We start from the raw sequence: 27427 nt of genomic DNA on the forward strand, positions 1-27427 counted from the left end.
TGTACCACTAGCTAATACTGATAAAAGACAGTTATAACAGTAATGACATTGACAGTGGCTTATAGCTGCTGTGGCTACAACGGATATTGCTACCCCTATTGTTTGTAATGCTACATGCTAATGCTAAGCCCTATTGTTATGTGGTTGGTAATGCTACAGCTACATGCTAACGCTAAACCCCCCCCCCCCCCCCCCCCCACAGGTGGACGCAGGGCTCACGTTCAACAAGAAGGACCTGGAGCACAGCTTCATCTTCGACATCAAGACCATCGACCGCGTCTTCTACCTGGTGGCCGACACGGAGGACGACATGAACAAGTGGGTCCGCTACATCTGTGACATCTGCGGCTTCAACCCCACGGACGACGGTAATGATGATGCGACACGCACACACACGTACCACACACATTCCTGCGCAGGCACGCACACTCGCATGCGCACACACGAGAGGAACTCTGAGATGTGTCTATACAATGTGAAAAGAGAGAAACGCAGAAATGCAACAGAACAGTAATATGAATGAGGAAACGGTAGTCTTTCCCCACACATATTACTCTCACATAATGATCATATCCTGGTGTAGTGTAGGTTTGGACACGGTGTGCCAAGTGGCCTTTGTTTCCAGCACAGGCTTAATGAGGCCTAATGAGCCGTGTCTTCAGGTGGGCTCACGTTACCACATGTTTCCCTGTACTGTTTAATTAAAGCATTGTGTGCCCCCCCCCCCCCCTAAGCTGAGCCCCACTGCCACTTTCTCTCCTTCTCTACCTTCATTGTTCCCCCTTTCTCAGTTGCTCTCTAGTTTGTTTTCTCTCGCGGTCTTTGTCACTCATTTGTTCTCCTTCTCATTTGTTCTCTCACATTTGTTACTTCGTTCGCACGTGCGCACTTACTCAGGGAAAAGCGAGTGGGTGGGGCCCACCAAACCAGAATTGTGGTTTATTTAGAGTTCCTCTTTCTACGTCCATTCCCACCATCATCAGTGGGGGCCACATACAGGTGCCTCCGGACCTGAACTTCCCTCTCAGCTGACATGGGAGGTACTGTCGAGTTCAGGGCCTAAAATTACCTCAATTTTTTTATATAGAAAAATCTACCAGCCACTCAAAACGGATGAGCATGCTTTGTAATGTTTCTAAAACAATACATTTATTACTAGTAAGAAGTAATGTGGAATATTAATTACATTTTTAACCAAAATATCACAGATGAGACAAATGTTCACCTGTCCCTTTAAGAGCGGGTGTTACCGTGGTAACGCGACTCCAGTCTTCATGTTTGTGCCTGTGAGATTGAGTCTGACAAGTAGAAGAGTTGTCTTGTCCTCTCTAGCTGTTGAAATTCAAACATAGAAAAACAACCTAGCTTGTGAACAAAACAATGTAAATGGCCAAGAAACACAAGGACAAAGTCTCACATCAGTAGACTTACATTTTTCTGTAAATTAGACCAACGTTTATGCCTGTGTGTAGCGCTTCTAAAAATGAATCTTTCACTCTTCAGGTGCGCACAGCCTCCAGCCCAGGCAGTGTTGCAGCAGAGGTGGGATAGGCTGTATATGATTCGTAGTTCTTTGACTTTGTGCGATTCAATTACCAGCTATGAAACAAAACCAATGCCAAAATCTACCTGCATTTTGCAGCTGGTGCGTGTTCATTTTAGGCTGTGGTTGAGTTGCAGAAATGGACCCTATAATCTAAACTCACTATTGTAATGCATGTGGGTTTAATCAGAATGTTAGGGAACCATTTAGAGGCCCTAGTCGAGGAGAAATGTCCTGGACTATGATATCAGCAGTACCCACTACATCTATGACAACAACATCTATGTCTCCAACAAGGTCAGCTTCACTCCTTTCTCGGTGTTGTGGCTGTATCCTACCCTCCCTGTTCTAGTGTAACGTCAACCACAACGTATCGCTTATCTATGGGGCCATTTTGGAATGTTGACTTTATTATGGTTTCAAGCAGCAAGTTTGTCTTAATACCCATGCAGATTTCTGTGGTCGAGCGGTGTGGCTCTCATATTGCAGAGGGACCTTGGCTACTGCTCTCTGTGCCTCGCGAAGTCTCGTTCGCTGATCATACAGCACAAACAAAGAGGGGACAGTTCAGCCCACTCCCGCGCCCAGGCGAGGGGGCACCGTGGCTGGGGAAATGTCAGCGAGTGGAGGGGGCTGGAGCAGCAGGGCTGTAAACCAGCGGTGTGGGAGGGGGAGATTAAGGAGGAAAGGGATTTTCCTGCTGCCTGGGTGAATCAGCACATAAGACAGAAAAACAAGGGGATGGAGAGAGTGAGTGATAGTGTATATAGTATTGAGTGGAGTGAAAGTAGGAGGGGAGAGCGGGAGGGAGAGAACTGAAGAGGGGAATGGGGAGAAGAGACGGAGAGATGAAGGGATGCAATGTATAGGGAGTGATTGAGGGAGAGAAGGAGAGTGCACAGGATAAAGCAGGAGAATAGTGACTGATTGGGGCGCGATTGAGGGAGAGGGTGTACAAGAGAAAACAGTGGAGGAGAGGAAGAGCGGGATGGGACGAGAGGGAGAGTAAAGATTCAGAGAGCAGCTGTCATCTCAGGGCGCATCCTTGAGTACACTGAGAGTACACGTACACTGAGAAGTGTAGGCGGGGAGTAATGCAGGCAGAGTAGGTTATGAATAGAGCACAACCAAGCAGTCTCCACACAGACCTACATGGAGAAGGACAAGGCAGAGACCTTGAGGAAATGCTGTCTGGCCGTGGTTGGGATTCAAAAGGCAAAACATAGATTTGGATAAAAATACAGCTCAGTATTAATGGTGTGAATAACATTGGCAGATACAATAGCTGTAGGAAGAAAGGAAGCATTTGGGTTTGTTATATTTCCCTCAGTAGATTCCATCAAACTGTAATGTACATGTAATGCTACATTTTAATTTCATGGTTGTATTTCTCATGCGTAATCATTGATTGAAGATTTGAAAGTCTAGTGAAAGTCAGTATTTGTGTGGTTCACAGATGTGTGTGTGAGAGAGAGTGTGCATGCATGCCTGTGTACGTACAATGTGTCCTTCAAGTCTGACTCATCACCTGTTTTGTACTGGATGTATCTTGCGGTATCTCAGTCATGTGTTCGGTATACAATTCCCGCTGCTCTGTAGTGCTTTTATAGAACGTTATACTGTTTTCTGTACACAAACAAGTCAGAAATCTAACCATACAAACACCTATAATATTATCACAACAGGACATGTACGTTTCGGAAATAACTGTTGTGCATGGAAGCATTCTCAACAACATTGTCCTAACTCCGGTGTACAATGCACAGATGTTCTGACTCTCTCCCCTCTTCTCCCTCCCCTCCCCCCTCTTTCTTCCCCACAGAAGCGGCAAAGGCTGCCCATCAGGCGGCCAGCGGTGGCTCTGTGGTGGACACACCCCCTCACCCTGGCCTGGGGGGTCCTCCAGCCATGCTGACCAACGTGCCCCCTCCCTACCAGCCGGTCAGCGTGCGCCACCTGGACTCAGAGTCCAGCCTGGACGAACCCCAGGACTACCTGTGGCTGGTCAACTGTGAGAGCAAGAAGCCAGAGCCCAACAGGTGGGTGTGGGATCCATGATATGACAGTGCAGCGCTGCCATTGGTACAGAGTGGAGAGGTGTTGTGACATTTCCCTCTGTGTTTCTCTGACATCTAATCTCCATCTGTCTCCTGTTATAATGTACTTTAGGTTGGTGTCACTCGTTTTTTAAATACATTTTTTTTATACAAAGTATGGCGTCTTTAGCCTCCCCCCGCACCGCTCCCCCCCCCCCCCCCCGTTTACTTTCCTCTTGTGTGCTTTAGTAGGCCTCTTGTCTCTATATGTTGTCCATATTTCAGTGCCTCTTCTCTCTTGTTGATGTGGTTCTCTGACTCTCTCCTCCTCTCTGTGTGTGGTGGTGTAGCTCTGTGACTCCTCTACCCCCTACTCCTCTCCCCCAGGAGTACCTCCTCCTAGAGGAGTGTGAGAGCAAAGGGGCTCCTTCTCCTCCCCAGGTTAATCAGTGAGTCTGGAGCAGCCTGTCTAGTGTGGAGTGATACACACACACACACACACACACACACACACACTTGTGCACAAAGTCACACAGGTTCATAAACATGCACATATACATGTAGACACACACACATACACACACATTGTAAATGCACACAAAACTAACCCAGCACTTACCTCTGGGATTGATGTGTTTGAGAAGTGATCATTAATAACTTAATATGTCAATAGACCTTTGGCAAAGGACAGTGCAGTGTTTGACCCTGCATGTTGTGAAATGATCCACAGGATGAAACATGGATCATTATACTGAACCTCCAACTCAATAAGATCTGCTCAACAACATATCCAGTGGACCTCAATAGGAGTTATTGGTGGATCTGTTGATGTAACCCATATCACTAATCTATGTTGAAGTGTGTGTGAAATGTTCACACACCATTCAGCCTTCTGATGTTTATATATCTGTGCCGTTGCCATAGAGCCCACGCCGAGTGTTCCAAGTCGACCTCGTCGGAGACGGACCTGAATGACAACGTCCCCGCCCACCGCACGCCAACCTCCACTAGCTCCTCCTCTAAGCACGCCAACGGCTTCTTCTCCTCTGTCCTGCCCCCTCACCCCTCCTCCGCCTCCTCCATCTATGACTCTCCGCCTTCCCGCGGAGGCGACCTCTCCTCCAGCCTCTACCACCTCCCCCGCTCCTACTCCCAGGACACTGTGCTCCTTCCCAAGTCGGCCTCCGCCTCCTCGCCCCCCGTCCCGGTCGACGGCGACGCCCCGGAGCTCTACGTCTTCAACGCGCCCTCGCGGAAGCCCTCCGTGGAGACTCAGATGAGGAACCTGTCGGTTAGCTACGATATTCCTCCCACACCAGGCAGTAACTGTACCTATCAGGTGCCTCGAGGTCCAGCGAGTGGTGGGTCTGAGGGTGGGGATGGGATGCCTCCGCCCCGGCCCCCCAAGCCTTCCCTGACCCCGGGGCACCCGCCGCCCCCCGCGGAGCGCTCGCCCACGGACACGTACTGCGTGCCGCGCTCCATGTCGGAGACGGACGGGAACTACTGCGTGCCCACCAGCGCCGGGAACAAGGCCCTGAGGAGCAACACCATCGGCACCATGGACACATCACGCCTCAGGAAAGGTATGTCTCATCGATTGATCTTGATTCATTGTTCCTGATTTATTAGTCCTGTCAAATAGATGAGAAACATATATAATTGATCACGAGCATTCCATTTCACTCTCACTTTTTGCTAAGTGACAGGGTAACACATCCTTTCACTAATCATGAGGCTAAGTGATATGTGTGCATCATTATAAAGGCTAAATACACTAGCTAGCAACGACAGGATGTTCACAACACATGGCTGGTGTGTACTGTTGTCAGCCAACACTATCATCTGCAGCGCAAAGCAAGTGTCTAATCCTCCAGGATAATTATCTTGACGCGACAGATGTGTTTTTGAATGGCTAATTACAAATACTTTTTCACAGCTGAAGACTGCCTTGCCTCCAAGGACATCTGGTGTAGCAGTATTAGTGGTGTTCGGTTGCCATGCAGACAGACAACACGTACTTCAGACTTTAGGAGAAAGCAGTTTGGTGCCTCAGTCCCAACCTCTATGTACAGTCGATGCTCCCAACCCATTTTTTCTACTAGCAATAGAGAAACAACACTGAGGCCCTCTCCTCATCACCCCCTCTGGTGGTGGCCTCTGGTAATAACCCCTGCCCTCCCCTCCCCAAAAATATATAATAATATTTTTCTTGTTAAAGGACAATCATTTACACAACCAAAAAAGCATCGGAGGTTAAAGTTCAAGATAAAACATTATGCCCAGCTACATCCGGTCCAAGTCTGTTCCTATCATTTAACTTGAAACAGGTCTGTTAAACTAACACAAGGACATTTTGCAATTGTCCCGGGATTCCCAGTTTGTCTAGTCGTTTGTGTACCAGAGAAGGCTTTGCTTGCCTTGGCTTTAGAGTATGGCGACCTTCCAAGTCGCATCATCCTGTTTGTCTGAACTCCTTCTGAAATCCGTTAGTGTGAAGTTACACATGATGACCAGAGCACGAACGGCAACTATAGTCCAGCTGCCTTAGTGCCGAGGTGACAGACGGACTTCGCATATCCCCGTTCAACACTTACTGTGGTTCCAATGGTGCATTTGTATTCCCTTATTATTTAGTATTTAACACCATTTTGATTCATACTGCTGTAAGCCCTACCTAGACTACTATACTGTAGGTATGTTGTGTTTACACTGGTTTTAAATGTTCTGTCATGTTTGTTGCAGATGTGGGCTCCCAGGACTGTTACGATATCCCTAGGACGTTTCCCTCTGACAAGAGCTGCTCGTTTGACTTCAACGAAAGCTTCAACAGCTACTTGGTCAGTCTTTACACGACATGCTCTTGAATCAGTTTAAAACTATCAACGTAAAGGACCTCTCACATTGATACTGATCCTTCCAAGTATTGGACTATTATGACTATGGAGTTTTGAAGTGTACTAAGGTGCAGATTAAGATAAGGGAAGCTTGCATGCTCTTACTACTTTTCGTGTGTGTGTGTGTGTGTGTGTGTGTGTGTGTGTACGTGTTTTTGTCTTGTGTCTGTCTATGCCCTCATGTAGCCTGCCTGTCTCTCTGCCCCCCCTCCACTCCAGAAAAACAAAGGCATGATGCCAGTGGGCAGCCAGTCCATGGAGGAAGTTGACCAGAACTACGTACCCATGAACGCCAACTCTCCGTCCCACCACCGCTCCGGCAGCCTGTCGGGCTGTGAACCCATCATGGAACCCAACTATGTCCCCATGACCCCGGGCCCGGGCACCTTAGAGTTCTCCCTGGGCAAGCAGGTTCCCCCGCCGGCCCACATGGGGTTTCGCTCAAGCCCCAATACCCCACCCCGCAGGCCCATGCTCATCAGCGATTGTCAGCCCCCGCCCGTGGACCGCAACCTCAAACCGGACCGCAAAGGTGAGGGAGGAGAGGGGGGCAGGGAGGATGGGTGGATGGCTGGGGGGGTGAAGGGGTGTGGCTGTGAAGTGGAATGGGGGTGTAAAGCGGTGTGTCTTTGAATGAGAGAGAATATTGGTACGTTTGTCTTTATCTGCTGTTGCATCAACGTTTTCACAACTGCTCGTCTCTCTACATCCTGGCATTCAACTCTAACTCACACACATTTACATGTGCTGGCTCATGGTTATGAAAGGCAGATTACCATTGCATTATTTTGAATTATAAACTGGGGGGTTCGAGCCCTGAATACTGATTGGCTAAAAGCCGTGGTATATCAGACCGTATACCACGGCTAAGGGCTGTATCCAGGCACTCTGCATTGCGTCATGCTTAAGAACAGCCCGTAGGTGCCCCCGAGGTGCCTTATTGCTTAAGTACAACACTTCAGAATGTGTCACTATACAATTCCTGTATGGCATCAGACAGGAGTGCAGATTGTTGTGGTTCACCCTTTGCTCCTCTCCTCAATGTAGGCAGTGTTCTAGACCTCTCTCCTCAATGTAGGCAGTGTTCTAGACCTCTCTCCTCAATGTAGGCAGTGTTCTAGACCTCTCTCCTCAATGTAGGCAGTGTTCTAGACCTCTCTCCTCAATGTAGGCAGTGTTCTAGACCTCTCTCCTCAATGTAGGCAGTGTTCTAGACCTCTTTCAATGTAGGCAGTGTTCTAGACCTCTTTCAATGTAGGCAGTGTTCTAGACCTCTCTCCTCAATGTAGGCAGTGTTCTAGACCTCTCTCCTCAATGTAGGCAGTGTTCTAGACCTCTCTCCTCAATGTAGGCAGTGTTCTAGACCTCTCTCCTCAATGTAGGCAGTGTTCTAGACAAAGCCTCCTCCACCCTCCTCTCAGCCTTCTCTTTTAGGTTAGCCTGCTCTCCTCCTCATTTTCTATCCCCCTCACCCCATTCAAAGGGACTTTTGTCCCTGATTTCAGGGGGCCCTCTCTGGGGCTTTGGGGGGGTGACCGGCCTGGGCCACCATCACCATGGAGCGCCCGGAGCCCAGAGCGGTCACCTCTGTCCCCATTGTCGTGCCCCCCCCCCCCCTCTGAAAGGGCCTCTTTGATGGATCAACAACCCCCTCCTGACCCACCAGGGGACATTTCAATCTCGAGCGGGAAGGATTTGAATATCCCACAGGGGAGGCAGACCCGAAGCAGAGGTCATTACCAGTCACTGTCAATGGTAGAGATCCTGAAGTCAGTCCCTCTCTATTCACGGCTTAGAGCTGTAACTTTCAGATCAATGACTCTTGGTTATTTTCTTTCCAGTGTCTTCCATGGTGTCATCATGGGGTGCTGAATGTGAGTGGTTCAGTGCAAGGACATGTTAGACTGGAATGTTACTGTAGTCACGGGGTCCTTATTACGGCGACTAAGGGATAGGCATACAGTTACTTTTTTTTTAAACTTGAGTTTTCATAACCATGGGCCATCACCGTAAACTTCCATCTCAATGCATTCTCTGTCCTCACCTAACCACCACTGCTATCCACCTGCTGAGTTTGGGACCACTGTTGTCCAGCCTGTGTGTTCTTGTAGGGCTGTTGTGTTCTGTTGGTTTCAGGGTTAATCTCTCTAGCCTTCCCTCTGGCTCGCTGGCTCTGGTACAAATCCCAAATCAAATCGACCGCTAGACCCTATGCACTTGGTGGAAGTTTGACCATATTGCTTTAACAAATCAATTCCTCTCAGATCTCCACAATTGAATAGGGTCCAGGGGTCAATTTGGGATTGGGCCTCTCTTGCTTGGTTTGGTTCTGTAGGCGAGGTCTTGAGGCTGAAGCATCTGTGGTCAATGCCAACAAGTAGCTTCATTCATTCACTTTCCTTATGGCTCTGTTATGGGGTCAATTATAAATGTCTGCCATGGTTTTATCTGGGGTATGCTGTGTTTTCTGGCTATAGTGAGGGTTATACATAAGGTTATACCGTCAGTCTGCTGGTGTACAGATAAATGTGCGCTTTTATTGCCTGCTGTTGTGGATGTGTTGTTGCACTCATAATGACTCACCTCTCAGTGGGTCTTCCACGCTCATACTGGTGCGTGTTGTTGTCAAGTCTCTGTTGAGGCCAGCCATGTTCCAGGGTTGTGCCTAGAGGGAGTACAGCTACGACCGGAAGTTCGTTTTTCAAAACTGGTTTGGAGAATTGACCCAGCAGGTTAGGAGACATAGGTTAAGGTTAGGAAAAGGGTTAGGGTTAGAGAAAATGCTCTCCTAACCTGCTATGAAAAGTCACTTCCGGTCGTAGCCGTACTCCCTCTAGTCACAACCATGTTGCGTGGAGTGAGGTGCATGATGGGAAATGTTAGCGTCCGCTGTTGCCATGGCGATGGCCCTGTCTATACTGTGTATACACCAATGGGGACGAAGCAATGGTATGGTGGAAGTAGTGTGTTGTCTCTCAACAAAGTCTGTTGATCTGTCGGCTTTGCATGGCAGGGTTTTATTAAAATAGGGGTTACAATGATGTCATCGTTTTATCAATGATGGTAATGTGAAAAGTCTTCTTTTTTAACCAATCAGGTCAGAGTCCTAAAATAATAAGAGCAAAGGGGGTTGGTTTAGAGCGAACCGACTCTCAGACCGTAGGGGAGTTCCCAAGACGACGCAAGGGTAGGTACTACCAAACAACGACGCCTGAAACTTGGTTCTGAATACTCATCTCTCATTCTCTCCGAACGTGTCTGAACTCAACGCATGCCTCTGAATGTTCTCCTGTGACCTGTGACATCACGTGGTATCCTGTCTCATCCAATCAACTAACTCCTGGACCAGCGGGCCCCTCTTCTGTTCAGTTGTCGTTTCTGATTCCACATTTTGTTCTCATAACACGTTTTTGAACCGCACCAACACCCTAGAGATATTATCCTCCAGGCTTCTTCAGGAAATGGTGGAAAGATCATATCTCAGGAATGTTATTGTTGTCCAGTGGAAGATCTCCAGTACATAGGAGCACGTTGTCAGTGTACTAGTGTACCGCACCACCAACTAAATCTCAAGCCCACATATTCAAAGTAATCAATAGCGTTAATGTATTACACCAGTACAGTAATTGATTATTAGGTTACTGACACACACAAACACACCAGTGATGGACTGTTCTAACCAACTACCTCCTGTATTTTTAACACTTTTTGGCATGCTCCTGTTTCAACATGTAATTCTATCATGTGCTCTTTATTGTATTTGTAATGGAAGAAAGTTTATTGCTCAGGTACGATGAATGATATTTTCCCTTTATGTTCTGTTCAGAATTGTGTGTGTGTATATATCTCTGGTTTGCATGAAGGGTGTTTAGTGCTGTACTGTAGGCTGAGCAGTGTTAGCGCTGCTGTTCTGTAGACTGCAGCACCAGATGGTGTTTTCTAGCCAGGCTGAGGGAGCTATGCTGAAAGTGTTTCTATAGCACCCGGGTTGCCAGACTGGGCTCTGTTACGTTAACCATGCGGGAACGGTTGGCTGTGGACACTCAATGTGGACGTGCTCTATAAACCTATAACCAATTGATTACATTTTTGTATTACACTCAACTTCTCATATTGGAATCTAGCCTACAGTTTTATTCTTGCAAGGAGGTATTGTGGCTTTTAGGGACCTCTGTTGGCCAAATGAAAGCCTACCTCCCCACCACCTTTTGTATGGTGGAATGTATTGTGTTGCAATGATGGTACGTGATGAGAGAGATTGACGGGGGTGTTTGCCCCTCCCCTCTACAGCCAAGCCCGCCCCTTTGGAGATCAAGCCCCTACCTGAGTGGGAGGAGTCATCGGCGCCCGTCCGTTCGCCTGTCACCAGGTCTTTTGCTCGGGAGTAAGTGTCTTACCCCTTGACCTTTCACCTCTTCAGCAGCTCAGGGTCAAAGTGGCCCTTAGGCACAGATCTAGGATTATTGTCGCACACCGCATCCTAACCATTTAGGAGGTAAACATAAAGCTGACCTTAGGTCAGTGTCAACTTAGTTGAATTCCTTTCTACTGCATGTGACTATAGGTTTGTTATTCTATCAGAACACTAACCCTCCACGCATGACTTTAGTCACCTCATAACATGTCAAAGTAGTCATGTCTTAGAAATTAGCTTCTTGTCTTTTTCCAGTGTGTCATTTTTAATCTGCAGGGAACTCTGCAGGCACTGCTGCTATTTGTGTGTGTGTGTGTGTACCGACGGTGTGTTCAACAGTGTGTGTGTGTGATGCTGCTCAGTCCCTCCAGGTTCCCCATGCCCCCCAGGCCTCCCTCGGTGCATAGCACCGCCTCCAGCACCGACTCCGAGGACTGTGATGAGAATTATGTAGCCATGGTCTCTAAGGCAGACGAACTAGTATGTAACACACGTCCTCAACTACTCTCTTCTAAAATATTCATGTTAAATCATACAATGATTTATGTACATTTTCTATAAAAAACTTGTCACATTAATAAGCTAATGTTCCACATAGTCAGTAGCCAATGAATGTATTACAATTCAATTATATATATTTTTTTATTCATGGTAAAGTGCACCATTTGCAATGTAATTTGTCTGATGGCATATCTTAGTGGGCTGAATATCCATAGAACATCAGTATGCAGAATAATTTAAATACACTACATGACCAAAGGTATGTGGACACCTGCTCTTCCAACGTCTCATTCCAAAATCATGGGCATTAATATGGAGTTGGTCCCCCTCTGCTGCTATAACAGCCTCCTCTCTTCTGGGAAGGTTTTCCACTAGATGTTGGAACATTGCTGCGGGGGACTTGCTTCCATTCAGCCACAAGCATTAGTGAGGTCGGGCACTGATGTTGGACGATTAGGCCTAGCTTGCAGTCGGCATTCCAATTCATCCGAAAGGTGTTCGATGGGGTTGAGGTCAGGGCTCTGTGCAGGCCAGTCAAGTTCTTCCACACAGATCTCGAGACACCATTTCTGTATGGACCTCGCTTTGTGCACGGGTGCATTGCCATGCTGAAACAGGAAAGGGCCTTCCCCAAACTGTTGCCACAAAGTTGGAAGTACAGAATGGTCTAGAATGTCATTGTATGCATTAGCATTAAGATTTCCCATCACTGGAACTAATGGGCCTAGCCAGAACCATGAAAAACAGCCCCAGACCATTATTCCTCCTCCACCAAACTTTACAGTTGGCACTATGCATTGGGGCAGGTAGCGTTCTCCTTGCATCCGCCAAACCCAGATTTGTCCATTGGACTGCCAGATGGTGAAGCGTGATTCATCACTCCAGAGAATGTGTTTCCACTGCTCCAGAGTCCAATGGCGGCAAGCTTCACACCACTCCAACCCACGCTTGGCATTGTGCATGGTGACCTTAGGCTTGTGTGCAGCTGCTCGGCCATGGAAACACATTTCATGAAACTCCAGACGAACAGGTCTTGTGCTGACGTTGCTTCCGGAGGCAGTTTGGAACTCGGTAGTGAGTGTTGCAATCGAGGACAGATGTTTTTTTACGCCCTACGCGCTTCAGCACTCGGCGGTCCCGTTCTGTGAGCTTGTGTGGCCTACCACTTCGTGGCTGAGCCGCTGTTGCTCCTAGACGTTTCCACTGCATAATAACAGCACTTACAGTTGACCGGGGCAGCTCTAGCAGGGCAGACATTTTATGAACTGACTTGCTGGAAATGTGGCATCCTATGATGGTACCATGTTGAAAGTCACAGAGCTCGTCAGTCAGGCCATTCTACTGCCAATGTTTGTCTATGGAGATAGCGTGGCTGTATGCTTGATTTTATACACATGTCAGCAACGGGTGTGTCTGAAATAGCCGAATCCACTAATTTGAAGGGTGTCCACATACTTTTGTGTATATAGTGTAGTTTGACTTCACTTCAAAACATACTACTGTTTTTTGTTAGTGTGGTGATATTGAAATGATGAGTCGACGTTTCTCGTTTCCCATGTTAGTATAGTATACCTATTAAAAGTCATAGTCCGTTATCATCTTCCTCGGCCTCCCAAACCTCATCTTTTATGGAGAAATCGATGGTTGCCACAGAAGGACTCCTCTTCAACACTTCTATTTTCTTCCTCTTCTTTCCCCCTCCATCACTTGTCATCCTGCTTTTTTGTCTTTTTCGTTTGCGCGTTCACTCTTTTCACCCTGCAGGTATTCAGTCCATCTGGTGGACATCTCCTTCCCCCTGCAGGTATTCAGTCCATCTGGTGGACATCTCCTTCCCCCTGCAGGTATTCAGTCCATCTGGTGGACATCTCCTTCCCCCTGCAGGTATTCAGTCCATCTGGTGGACATCTCCTTCCCCCTGCAGGTATTCAGTCCATCTGGTGGACATCTCCTTCCCCCTGCAGGTATTCAGTCCATCTGGTGGACATCTCCTTCCCCCTGCAGGTATTCAGTCCATCTGGTGGACATCTCCTTCCCCCGGCAGGTATTCAGTCCATCTGGTGGACATCTCCTTCCCCCTGCAGGTATTCAGTCCATCTGATGGACATCCCCTTCCCCCTGCAGGTATTCAGTCCATCTGATGGACATCCCCTTCCCCCTGCAGGTATTCAGTCCATCTGGTGGACATCTCCTTCCCCCTGCAGGTATTCAGTCCATCTGGTGGACATCCCCTTCCCCCTGCAGGTATTCAGTCCATCTGGTGGACATCCCCTTCCCCCTGCAGGTATTCAGTCCATCTGGTGGACATCCCCTTCCCCCTGCAGGTATTCAGTCCATCTGGTGGACATCTCCTTCCCCCTGCAGGTATTCAGTCCATCTGGTGGAAATCTCCTTCCCCCGGCAGGTATTCAGTCCATCTGGTGGACATCTCCTTCCCCCGGCAGGTATTCAGTCCATCTGGTGGACATCTCCTTCCCCCTGCAGGTATTCAGTCCATCTGGTGGACATCTCTTTTTTGCTTCTTCTTTTCTTCTTACTTGTGTTTTTCTTCCATCAGTTCTCAAGGACCCTTTTTGTTGACTGGTCAGATAAAAATGATTTTCCCTGGCTCAGGCTCCATGATCTGGTGGTGTAGGCACGTGAACGCGACCAGGGTTTGATTTCTGTCTCCACCTTTCCCACTTTGTCTCACCGCTGTTTCGTCTTCCCACTGTTTCTAATCTGTCTGAATACAGCAGAAATGTCCTAAATATATATATATTTTTTAATAAATATATATTTTCCCGGTGGGAGTCATAAATTGAACAGCACAATCACTGTTTAACGTTGTTCCGTTCTCTCCTAAAGGAAATTATCTTAACTATACTAAATTGACTGGATAACTTCACCAACAACAAAATGGGTAATTTCCTGTATAGTATGTCTGCTTGATTGTTTGTTTTCCAGGTCTTTATGACCTTTTTATTGATGTGTTTTCCCTTATCGTTTCTTCGCCTTTACCTAATGTTTACTTCCTGTTGCTTTTTTCACTCATATTTTTTCCTAGTCCCTTTCTTCTTCCTCCCCCTCAGTACATCCTGTGTTATTGTTTGACCTCTGACCTTTCCCTGCTGTCTCTGTAGAGAGGAGTCCTTCTACTGCACTGTCCCCATCACCCCTGTTAAGAGGGAGATGGAGGGCCTTGACACCGTAGAGGAGGTGAGACGGGTTGCCAAGTGTGGTTAGACAAGCTGCCTGGGTTGCCAGTTTGGAGCCTAACCGGAGATGCCCATAGAGCCTATGCTCTCACTGCATGGCGTGGGTTGTGGTGTAATTTCCCCCCAAAACCCACTAAGATTTCAGACACCGTCTGCAGTGGTAGTGTATATGCTGACGTGACTTGAGGTTTGCGTAATACCTTAATGTATGTTTCATAGTAGACCGTTCCAGTTCTGTCTCCATTGTAGCTGTACTACCACTCCTCTTGCCCACTCCTAGAGTGTAGCACTAACATTTAATCATGCCCTGTGAGTGTCATCATCCCCCTATCTCCACTGTAACATGGTATCTCCCTGGTTGCTTAGAACATGAAGCTGGGTGTGTCCATGACGGCGGACGGGGGGAGCAGCCCAATGGTGAAGCCCAAGGGAGACAAGCAGGTGGAGTACCTGGACCTAGACCTGGACCCCAGCAAGTCTACCCCACCACGGAAGGTGAGACCTCTTTCACACACTCATTCACACACTCATTCACACACTCACTCACTCACACACTCTCTCGCTCACACACACAAACTATTGAAACTGACCTGTGTGTGTTCCTCTCCAGAAGAAGAGTAATGGGATTGGTCTGGCGGTGTCAGATGAGCGGGTGGACTACGTGGTGGTGGACCAGCAGCGGACGCAGGCCCTCAAGAGCACCCGGGAGGCCTGGAACGACGGACGCCAGTCCACAGAGACAGACACCTCCACCAAAGGGCCCAAGTGACCCCCAGCTCACCCAGCTACAGCCCCACGCTGCTGGGCCGCAGACATTACTCCAAGCCCAGGCTCGGGCCCCGGCCTTCACCACCTCCACTTCCTCCAGACTCCTAGTGCCGAAGTGAAGGGGGGCCGGCAGACCTCCAGGGCCACTGAACTGTCTTTAGTTTACACTGCCATCAGAACAGCGACAGCACAGCGCCCCTCTGTGGCAGACAGGTGGTATGTGCCAGGAATAAGCTGAATGCAGTATGGATGCAAGTAGGTTTGATTGATGCAGTCTTCACCTGCCTGATATGGGGACTCTGTAAAGACATTACCACATCCACAAAGACTTGGAGTCTGGAACACTTACTGCCACTTATGGTGGATTTCAGTTGACATTTTTCCTCTAGTTGGTTGGAGAATGACCAGGAGAAGACTTAAAGACATTTCCTTTATGATTAAATCACAACACTGTGGGACACTGTCTGGAGTCTGTTTTGGGGGAGAATGAGTCATCTCTCTTTCAAAATGCTTAGTGTCTACTTAATACTTTACTGCCAAGGTTGCCTAGTTTTGCTGGTAGGAAATTGGGCCATTTTTCTCTTGTACAGGTCTAATATTATCCAAAACATTGTAAGAGAGAGAACCAGGTTTTCTTAGTGAAAGACTTGTTGTGAATGCAAGAAAATAGAATACAAGTAAGTTTTTCTGAAAGGCAACTGACCAAGTGCTCAATCAAAGGTTTGGATTCACTGAAACAACGTCATTTAATCGACTGAGAAATGATTCAAATCCTCGTTTAGTTTTTAGTGGAAGAGGAAATGGCTTGACATTTGCAAAACAAAAAGACTGTACAAAGTGTTATGTATATAAACAGAAAGTGTCCTTTATTCAACACTATATACGGTGTGTGGTAATTCTGCAGGGTGGAATTCTATACGCCTCTCCGAGATGGTATCGGGACATGTGATATGAAATGACAGAATCAACTGTGACCGCTTTTAACGGGAAGCTCCCCGACACTTTCTGTGAGTTATGCAAAGGTGTCAGACGTAGGTTTATAGAAGAGAGAAATCAGGTACTCATTCAAATACTAATAACAGCTATTTCCATTTCTAATTTATTTTGAGTTATCTCAACGATAGATGTCCAAGTAATAATCTATAAACCAACAGATTTGATGCTATAGAGCAAAGTGCTGTTGAAAATGCCTTCTCAACGAGCGCCAGTCAATTTGTTTCAGGAGTTTATTATTGTGATGGTGTGTCGATTTCATTTATCTCTCTTAGGTTTTAATTTATTTCAAGAGGATTTACACACACACACACACACCTTCTGGGATCTGATGTATGTATGTATGCCTTACGATCTACTTTACTTGATATGTCTTTGTAAATAGTGAGAATTTGATGTTTTACCTAAAAAGAAAATACTTAAGAATCGTAGTGTTTTTTTCATGACGACTATTGGCTTTACTAACTTTCCAGGGACCCTATTCACAGTGTTTGAGTATGAGTGCAGACGCCGGTTTCCCAAAAGCATCTTAAGGCTAAATTCATTGTTAGAACCATAGGATCCTACGGTTCTAATGATGGGAACCTGGCCCTGGTTTAGGATCAGGTCTCCACTGTTCATGTAATCTTAGTCATTGTAAAAGGCAAAACAACTGATTCTAGATCAGCACACTTACACTGAGATGCTTCATGAACACAGGCCCATTTCTCTCAAGTCCTAAGCATGTTTTACCAGGAGAATTAGTCTTTGCTGTATATATTTGCACCAACTATTCCAGCATGTATCATTTGAATTGAAAAACTGTGCCTGTACTGTCATTTCCATACTACTTCATTCTCACCATCCCATTGCAGCTTTGTCTGTCTCGAGACCAACTGCAAAACGTTGATGCTTTTATCTTTTTTTGAATGAATCAAAAGAGAAACATTTCCATTTGAAAGTAAACTAAATAAAAACAACCTTTTGAGTCTGTTTGTCACCTACACCCTACAGTATGTCACTTATGTTAAAAAAAAATGTTGGCGTACTATAGGGAGGAAAACAATGACAGAGGAAAGATAAATGAAAAGAACAAAGGCCAGGAAGTCCCACCCACTGAGGCTGGTGGGAGGAGCTGGAGGACATGCTCATTATAATGACTGGAATGAAAAAATTGGAATGGAGTCTAACATGGTTTGTGTTTGACCATCTATTCCAGCCATTACAATGAGCCCGTCCTCCTGTAGCTCCTCACACCAGCCTACTCTGGACCACAGACATTTCTATAGAGGAATGAGAAATGCACGCACAAAGTGATGTGCTGTACTAAATTGTGCCATTCTGTTTCAGGAAGTGTCCAAGTGCCTACCACTTCCCCAATCAATGATTACCTCACCTGTTCACTATTCTCTCATTTTAATTTGATAGCTCTCCATTTAGCCACAAAGGGAAAAAAACTCTTCAACATGCGTTCATTTATATACAAATCTAATCTCTCACATTTCAGTAATTTCCCTTGAAGATTTGGAGCAACATGTAATCTGGATGAAAAGGCGACAGTTGTCAATGTATGGGAAGTGTGCTTGGACTGAGTGGGTAAGTGTCTGTAGAAAGATGAGAGAATTGATTGCACTTAGGGTTTTTGTACTACATTGGCTGCGTTAAGACAGGCAACCCAATTCAGATTTTTTTTCTTCACTAATTGGTCTTTTGACCAAACAGATCAGCTCTGAAAAAGATCTGATGTGATTGGTCAAAAGACTGACTACTGAAGAAAAATCTGGATTGGATGCCTGTGTAAACGCACCCTTCTAGCCTTTACTCCTCTCGTGTCACTGTTTGACACAGTAGCTTGCAGAGAGACTTATGGGCACTAATAATTCATTAGCATGTTCCTGTCATTTTGATACATTTATAATAATTGGATTTCCATTTAAAAGGACTAATCGTAATTAGTCAAAAAATTTACTTGAAACTATTCCAGTTTCTTCTATGATTAATCTTCAACACTTTTATTTTTTTTATCATTTCTTTGTATGTGTCTGATCCAATTTTTTTGCATATCCAATTCAAACAACCAAAACGGACATGGAATCTGATATTTCAAAGTACATTTCAAACCACCACCGTATGTGGTTCGAAAATCAGATAAAAATTTGATTCCAGGCCATGCGACTTGTCTGAACAGTCAAATCTGATTTGCCCTCCAGTGGTTTTTAGACTTACCTGGCATATCTTGTTGCTTGCTAGCTGGTCTGTTAACAGTTTTACTGAAACGTGGTAGCTAACTAGCTAGCTTGTTAATTGTTTACAAACGAATTAGTGAATGTGCTAAACAGCTACCTAGGTAGATAGTTGATTGCTGTGGCTTGCCAAAAAAGACAGGTTTTGAAAGTTGGATCATCTTATCCTTCGAGGCTTTAAAAGCGTTTTAACACTGATTTTGAACATTTGGAGCAACTGGCAAACATCCATGGCATCCAACATCACCTTAGCATGCTACACACTTAGTTGTGCTCAATCTGATGTGAAAAGATCTGATGTGATTGATCAAAAGACCAATTAGTGGGGGGGAAAAAGATCAGAATTGAGCTACCTTTGTAAACGCAGCCTTCAAGCCTCTACTTCACTTCTCTTGTCACTGTTTGCAGCAGTAGCTTGTAGAGAGACTTCTTACATGCACTCAATAAATGAGCCTTTCATGTTGTTTTTGACACATTTTAAATGGAAATCAGCAGAGGACCTAATCATAATTAGTCTCAAATTGAACTTGTTGAAATGTGGCAGGTGGAGATGGCCTCTGAAGTACTCCGGTTTCTATTATGATTCATCTTCAACACATTCTTATTTTTATGTCTGTTTGTTTTCCATAGTTCCCAATTTATTTACTTCTACTGTCGGGATCTTTGTTGGGCGTATTCCATAAATTATGAGCATGGCATTGTTCTTGGATGTCTGTTGTTTTGTTCTGTTTTGTCTCACTGTTCCTCTGGTTGAAAAATAATGGTTAGAAAGAGGAACCACCTTGTAAAACAACGGGTGGGGACTTATAGGAACCACCATGTAAAACAATGGGTAGGGACTGATGGGAACCACCATGTAAAACAATGGGTAGGGACTGATAGGAACCACCTTGTAAAACAATGGGTAGGGACTGATAGGAACCACCTTGTAAAACAATGGGTAGGGACTGATAGGAACCACCTTGTAAAACAATGGGTAGGGACTTATAGGAACCACCTTGTAAAACAATGGGTAGGGACTGATAGGAACCACCACGTAAACTATTAATTTATCCATGTCAGTCTTGCCATTGCTGTTGACCAATTACACCACTAGGGGGCATGGTTGCTTGACAAACCAGTGAAGAAGTTGACGGGCTCTTCCACATTGGGCGTCACGTTGAGCGCGACAGGGTGCTGCAGTACATTCTGAGAAAGATTGATGGACATTCTGTTTCTTTCTTGACAACAACACTCACGAGAGTTGAACGTTCTACTATGTTATTATGGAAGAGGAGTAATGATATTTAGCCTAAACTTATCACATACACATCAGAAGATACATTTTGTAACAGTTTTATTTATTGGACTTCATATACATGGGAATGGTAGAAACACCTTCAGGACTAGTATCCTAGACACAGATTAAACCTAGTCCTTGACCAAAAATCGTCCTTAATGTAGAATATCAACTGGAAGTGTTTTTAGTCGAGGACTAGGCAGGGAAACTGTCCGTCTGTGTACATTGGAAGCTGCAGGATCAGGTAAAGGTTGAATATGATAGGTTCTACTCCAGTGGTTATGATGAAACAACTGACACCACTTCAATGAATCCACATTGTTTTTCAACCCAAGTTCTGTAGGTGGACAATAAACCAAGACACCCTCTTAAATCTCACACTTTTACTTTTAGCCACATATAACATCAAAATAACTTTGCAAAGGGCATACATAGTATATCACAACATAGTCCACTAGTACAATATATCACTGTCGATATATCACGGCAGAATTCTCCCCCTTTCCCAGTCCCAAAGACATTCGGCAACACCTCAACATAAATCTCGGAGTACCTCGTCTAACACGTGTCATACAGATTTATGCCGTTGAAACCGGTCTCCCATTTATTCCTCAAATACAGAAGTGCTAGAGCAAATGGTGCTAGGCTAGCTACCGTTGGGCGGCCATCTTTAATCCTATAAATCACTACTATTCCACATCTGAAGATAGATTTACTCCTTGGCTACAGTCACAGATGTCTGTGTTTTGCTGTAGTGCATTAAGTCTCTGATCGCTGAGTAAAGAACCTAATTGAAGTAAATTAGTTGTGATTGACAGTCATGCTGTGTCAAACTCATTCCATGGGGGGCCTAGTGTCTGCTGGTTTTAGGGTTTTCCTTTCAGTGAAGACCTAGACAACCAGGTGAGGGGAGTTCCTTACTAATTACTGACCTTAATTAATCAATCAAGTTCAAAGGGAGGAGCGTAAACTCACAGACACTCGGCCTTCCATGGAATGAGTTTGACACGTGGTGTAGCGGGACAGAACAGGAAGCTGTGATATTGCTACTGGGTTAGCTACATTACCTGGGTTGTCTCTACCAGGGCTACTGTATGTGAGCATTCATATTGCTGTAACATCATATACCCAAATGTTATGTTTGTCTCAGCTGTTTACCAAGAAAAGTGATGGGGTGTCCACTTTGTTGTTTGAATCACAGATTGACCCTTTAATTTCCCTGCTTTCGTCCAATAGGTGACTAAGCCTGTTGACTGTCACTCTGCTACTCGATGCTCATGATTGTGTTCTTTTTAGTTGTACTAAAACCTAATACACATTTCCATAGATTACAGTATACGAGCTGGTCACTGTGACCTTTTTTACCTCACATTCTCTGTGGTGCTGAATGTGCGAGGTAATGATATGCCTCGTTATGATAAGAATAATGACTTCCATTTGTTTGGAGAATATAGATCTCATTTAGCTTTCTTGATCAGTGTTATTCTGACTTCAAACACTTTGTAGTCAATAGAGATGAACGATAAAGGTGTTTTGTTTTAGGTTGCTGACAAGCATTTTAATGTAGCGATGTTAGATATCAAACCAGCCTGGGATGTTGAGAATCCACTGGAGATGTGTGTGTGTGTGTGTGTGTGTGTGTGTGTGTGTGTGTGTGTATGTGTGTGTGTGTGTGTGACAATACCAGTATCACAATATTTTTTCCATGGCAAAAATGAAAACACGACACAAACCAAACTCTTTGGTCCTTTAAAAACCTGCTGTATGTTACATATTATGTTAGAAAATAAATACATGTGACTCTGGATGACATCATGATGTTTGTTTCCAACATTAGAGCTGATTTCTAAACCAGTTCCCATACTGTTCCCATACTAACGAGTATCATCATACTGGTATCGTCCCGGCCCTAGTGTGTGTGCGTGCTTGTGTGTGTTTGACAATGTCTTCATGTTGAGAAAGATATAGAGACAGTATGTGGATGCATTTTTGGGAGAAAGAGCGGGCAGTAGAGGGAGTGTGTGTTTTTGACACTGTTTGAGAGATGGAGAGAGACTGTGCATATATTTGGGAGAAGGAGAGAGAAGGACGGAGAAAGAGGGAGTGTGTTCCTGCCTCTGTGTGTGTGTGTGTGTGTGTGTGTGTGTGTGTGTGTGTGTGTGTGTGTGTGTGTGTGTGTGTGTGTGTGTGTGTGTGTGTGTGTGTGTATGCTTCTCCATGCAGATTGGGATGTGAGGCTCTCTCTGCCGTATCTTTGACAGTGTGTGAGTAATGGAACAGTCCCTCGGTTCCAAACAGGGCCAACAGAATAATGATGAGCCTGGCTGGGAGGCTGGGGGAGGATGAGAGCTGCTCCTGGGTGAGCTGTGAGCTCCGGGCCTGCCTGCCTGACTGTCCTGCTGGACCTCTGCCTGGACTGATGGGGGCTGTCAATAACTGAGCCCGGGACTCGCCTGGGCTGCACAACCCTGCCAACGTCTGTCTGTCTGTCTGCCAGCCTCTTCTCTAAGTCTGACTGTTTGCCTGCTGTTTGCCTGATTGGGGGAGTGTGTCTATCTGTATTGGGTGTATTATCCTGTCATTCTGTCTGTCTAGCTTATCAGTGTCTCTGTGGCCACCTGTATGTCCTTGTGCATGCGTGTCCATGTGTCTCACTGGCAGCCTGCCTGTCTGTCTACCTCTCTAGCGCTCTTTCATTCTGCCTGTCTGTCTGCTTCCCTCTCTCCCTCCAGACTCCCACCCAGCCATCTCCGTCTCTCCCTCCAGAGTCCCACCCAGCCGTCTCCCTCTCTCCCTCCAGACTCCCACCCAGCCGTCTCCGTCTCTCCCTCCAGACTCCCACCCAGCCGTCTCCCACTTTCCCTCCAGACTCCCACCCAGCCGTCTCCGTCTCTCCCTCCAGACTCCCACCCAGCCGTCTCCCTCTCTCCCTCCAGACTCCCACCCAGCCGTCTCCGTCTCTCCCTCCAGACTCCCACCCAGCCGTCTCCCACTTTCCCTCCAGACTCCCACCCAGCCGTCTCCGTTTCTCCCTCCAGACTCCCACCCAGCCGTCTCCGTCTCTCCCTCCAGACTCCCACCCAGCCGTCTCCGTCTCTCCCTCCAGACTCCCACCCAGCCGTATCCCTCTCTCCCTCCAGACTCCCACCCAGCCGTCTCCGTCTCTCCCTCCAGACTCCCACCCAGCCGTCTCCCTCTCTCCCTCCAGACTCCCACCCAGCCGTCTCCGTCTCTCCCTCCAGACTCCCACCCAGCCGTCTCCCTCTCTCCCTCCAGACTCCCACCCAGCCGTCTCCGTCTCTCCCTCCAGACTCCCACCCTGCCGTGTCCCTCTCTGCATCTAAAATGTTTGAATCCCATTAAGACCCGAACAGTGTCGGGGTGAATCTCAAACACTTCCAGATGCGTCATCAATGTTGTGGGCCTCCAGTCAGACAGAATCGATCCATTCATGTGTCTCCCAAATGGCACCCTACCCCTACGTACTTCTTTCAATAGGGCTATTGTCAGAAATAGTGCACTATGTAGGCAACCTCCCCCTCCTGGCTCACTACACCAAGCCAAAACCCTCCTCAGGCACAACTCTCCCTCCTAACCTGTCTATCCTGTCAACTACACTTCACATCATCGCCTCAATTGCTCAACTTCCTGGAAACAAGTTAGTTATTTTTAGTCCATTCTATTCATTCTATTTCTATGCATTTAATCCTCTCCAATTATCGAAATCCGGATAGATAACTTTTGAAAACAGGGCCCAGGGGATGCGGATTGTTCTCTCACATATAGGCTGGTTGTAATGAGATTTAGGGAGGATCAAGGACAGCGTTGTGTGGGACTGGAATATAATCAGAGCTTTGGAGAGGAAAGACATTAGTATATTCTAAATAGTAGTAATAGTATTTAAAGTGTGGGATTGAATGAGGATTCATAGTTCCAGTTATGAGAACAATGATTTGAGTCATTATCCACTCTGCAATTTTTACTGCAGTTATTATACGTTGTTTTTAGGCCCATTAAACCAGGTTATGCTAAGTCGTTGAGCTGGAACTGCTCTGGTTTGAGGAAAAAGTTTATCTGCTGTGTCTTAAGCGCAATGTAATTAGTATATAACGACTCTATCGTTGTAAAACTATCCGCTTCTTTCTCTTCTGGAATGCCAATAGTTGTCGTTCAGCAGTTATGATGATGGCATTACTTCCTCATGTAAAGTAGGACTAACTTTCCTGTACATGATCAATGATTGGTTGAGAAGACACGGTCGCACAAATTAGTTAAGAAGTGAATTAGTACGGAAACATGAGCCGAGCACAGCTTCACTCATGTTCAATTGAACTGGATGAATGCTATATTATTAGTTGACTGATTTCACCAACATTCAATGACAAATGGGCATCAAAGAGCGTGACATATTGGCAGATGAGATCAACTGTTGGTATCCCATTGATTGCAGAGAAGAGAAAGACATGCCACGTGTGCTCATTCATTCTCCTTCGTCTACAGTGAGAAGGAGTGTTAATTGCGGGTGAAGAGTGAGGGATCTGTGATGTGTGCAGATGGATTTGTCTCTAATTGCTCAGCTGCATGATCTCTGTGTGATGGGATGTCTTCTCTGTTTCCTGACCACGCACTAAAGTATCCATTCCCTCTCAGAAACTGATTCACATATCCACTCTACAATCAGTAAGTCATCTAGCCTACAGTAGGACTGTACTCAGAAGTGGATATATATACAGTACCAGACAAAAGTTTGGACACACCTACTCATTCAAGGGTTTGTCTTTATTTGTACTATTTTCTACATTGTAGAATAATAGTAAAGACATCAAAACGATTAAATAAACATATAGAATCATGTAGTAACCAACAAAGTGTTGAACAAATCAAAATATATTTTATATTCAGTAGCCACCCTTTGCCTTGATGAATGCATTGCATAATCTTGGCATTCTCTCAACCAGCTTCATGAGGTAGTCACCTGGAATGCATTTAAATTAACAGGTGGGCCTTAAGTTCATTTGTGGAAGTTCTTTCCTTCTTAATGCATTTGAGCCAATCAGTTGTGTTGTGACAAGGTAGGGGTGGTATACAGAAGATAGCCCTATTTGGTAAAATACCAATTCCATATTATGGCAAGAACAGCTCAAATAAGCAAAGAGACAGTCCATCACTACTTTAAGACATGAAGGTCAGCCAATACGGAACATTTCAAGAACTTGTAGAGCTTCTTCAAGTGCAGTCTCAAAAACCATCAAGCGCTATGATGAAACTGGCTCTCACGAGGGAAAGGAAAGGAAGACCCAGAGTTACCTCTGCTGCAGAGGGTAAGTTCATTAGAGTAACCAGCCTCAGAAATTGTAGGCCAAATAAATGCTTCACAGAGTTCAAGTAACAGACACATCTCAACATCAACTGTTCAGAGGAGACTGCGTGAATCAGGCCTTCATGGTTGAATTGCTGCAAAGAAACCACTACTAAAGGACACCAATAATAAGAAGAGACTTGCTTGGGCCAAGAAACATGACCAATAGACATTAGACTGGTGGAAATCTGTCCTTTGGTCTGATGAGTCCAAATTTTAGATTTTTGGTTCCAACTGCTATGTCTTTGTGAGACACAGAGTAGGTGAACGGATGATCTCCGCATGTGTGGTTCCCACCGTGAAGCATGGAGGAGGAGGTGTAATGGTGTGGGGGTGCTTTGCTGGTGAAACTGTCAGTGATTTATTTAGAATTCAAGGCACACTTATACAGCATGGCTACCACAGTATTCTGTAGCGATATGCCATCCCATCTGGTTTGCGCTTTGTGGGACTATCATTTGTTTTTCAACAGGACAATGACCCAACACATCTCCAGTCTGTGTAAGGGCTATTTGACCAAGAAAGAGAGTGATGGAGTGCTGCATCAGATGACCTGGTCTCCACAATCACCTGACCTCAACCCAATTGAGATGGTTTGGGATGAGTTGGACTGCAGAGTGAAGGAAAAGCATTCAACAAGTACTTAGTATATGTGGGAACTCCTTCAAGACTGTTGGAATAGCATTCCAGGTGAAGCTGGTTGAGAAAATGCCAAAGCTGCAAAGCTGTCATCAAGGCAAAGGGTGGCTACTTTCAGAATCTAAAATCTGTAATATATTTATTTGTTTAAAACTTTTTTGGTTACTAGATGATTCCATATGTGTTATTTCATAGTTTTGATATCTTCACTATTATTCTACAATGTAGAAAATAGTAAAAATAAAGAAAAACCCTTGAATGAGTAGGTGTGTCCAAACATTTGACTGGTACTGTATATATAGAGAGAGCTTTCTGGGTTAGTTTGTTTGCTTGTGTCAGCTTTAGGTCTATGTATAGTCTCATAGCAAAGGGTCTGAATACTTATGTAAATAATTTTTTTGTTTTGTTTTTGCTTTGTCATTCTGGGGTATTTTTGTGTGTGTGTGTGTGTGTGGATTGATGAGGGGGAAAAAAGTATTTAATCAATTTTAGAACAAGGCTGTAATGCAACAAAATGTGGAAAAAGCCAAGGGGTCTGAATACATTCCGAATACACTGTATTGTAGCTAGAAGCCATCCACAGCATTTTGGACATTCGGACTGTTCAGACAATGTCAGCAAGTGTATTGTCACATGCCTCCTACCAGGAAATAGCAACGCCAGGGTCAGGGAAAATGTAGATGTCACTGAACGTCCATTGTACCTGAGAGGGTCAGTACTTTTGAGCTTAAAGGAATAATCCACTCCCCCAAAAATTATATATATATATATATTTTTTTTTTCATTAGTTCACTGTTGAAACAGTGCCAAAATGTTTTGCATGTCAGCAATCAAGTTTTCAAGATATTGGACTTTCAAGAAGCAAATTGTCACTTGCCACCATCATGATGATTCAAAATCCATCATATGATGCAGAACGCAGTGGATTTTTCCTTTAATGCAGAGGGGTGGGTCTAAATCTCTAAATATCTAACTACTCTACCATCCTAAGAACCAAACTATTTACAAGGGAATACCCCTAGACCCTAAATCAAATTATGTTTATGTTAATACATAGCTAGATAAGGCCTCTTCAAGTCAATTTCTGTTCATCTATCTTCCCTACTGAGAAAATGTTGTCTCCCAGTGACAGCCATTTTAGCTAAGTGCAGATCCTTTTCCAAATGTCCAACTCCTTTATTCAAATCATCTTCATGTGAATAAACAGATAAGTCCCATATCAGTGCACTTATCTTCCCCAGTGAGAGAATGTTGCCCCTGAAGGTGGCCATCTTGGCTGAGCGCAGGTTATTTTCAAATACATTACCCTCCCTTTGTTCAAATCATCTTCATGTGAATAAACAGAAAGATATGTCCCATATCAGTGCATCTTTCTTCCCCCAGTCAGAGAATGTTGTGGCCCAGTGGTGGCCATTTTGTCTGAGTAGTGCAGCATTGTCCTAGTGAATGACAGCTCCAGCTGCATTATTGATTATTAGTGCTCGGGAGGGGGGTCGAGCTCCACTTTACAGCACAGCAACTTGTGTTGATAAAGCAGACACATCAGATAGGAGTTGACTGGAGCTGCTTTAAGCAGCCC

General features: G+C 45.4%; 2 protein-coding genes across 12 annotated transcripts in view; both read left to right on the forward strand.

Moving 5' to 3' along the window:
* The window catches only part of gab1 (GRB2-associated binding protein 1), a 63717-nt gene extending 46383 nt beyond the window's left edge, over positions 1 to 17334 (forward strand). For 4 of the 11 annotated variants that reach the window (XM_038981643.1, XM_038981645.1, XM_038981646.1 and 1 more), the window contains 10 exons: positions 203 to 368; positions 3366 to 3582; positions 4504 to 5165; positions 6325 to 6419; positions 6663 to 7008; positions 9574 to 9663; positions 10767 to 10860; positions 11253 to 11370; positions 14955 to 15083; positions 15199 to 17334. In XM_038981643.1, coding sequence (XP_038837571.1) covers positions 203 to 368; positions 3366 to 3582; positions 4504 to 5165; positions 6325 to 6419; positions 6663 to 7008; positions 9574 to 9663; positions 10767 to 10860; positions 11253 to 11370; positions 14955 to 15083; positions 15199 to 15357 — 2076 coding nt within the window. In that variant the 3' untranslated portion in view covers positions 15358 to 17334. Of the gene's footprint in view, positions 1 to 202; positions 369 to 3365; positions 3583 to 4503; positions 5166 to 6324; positions 6420 to 6662; positions 7009 to 9573; positions 9664 to 10766; positions 10861 to 11252; positions 11371 to 14954; positions 15084 to 15198 lie in introns of those variants that run through there. The other 7 variants (XM_038981647.1, XM_038981648.1, XM_038981649.1 and 4 more) reach the window with 7 other exon arrangements.
* On the forward strand, positions 12817 to 14958 carry LOC120034944. The gene is made up of 3 exons (XM_038981658.1): positions 12817 to 13155; positions 13196 to 13857; positions 13898 to 14958. Exons 1-3 carry the CDS (start codon positions 13020 to 13022, stop codon positions 14024 to 14026), a joined length of 927 nt encoding a protein of 308 aa, XP_038837586.1. The 5' UTR covers positions 12817 to 13019; the 3' UTR covers positions 14027 to 14958.
* Positions 17335 to 27427: the final 10093 nt, after the last annotated feature.

Source organism: Salvelinus namaycush, chromosome 42 (genome assembly GCF_016432855.1).
Source record: "Salvelinus namaycush isolate Seneca chromosome 42, SaNama_1.0, whole genome shotgun sequence".
Classification (NCBI taxonomy): Eukaryota; Metazoa; Chordata; class Actinopteri; order Salmoniformes; family Salmonidae; genus Salvelinus; species Salvelinus namaycush.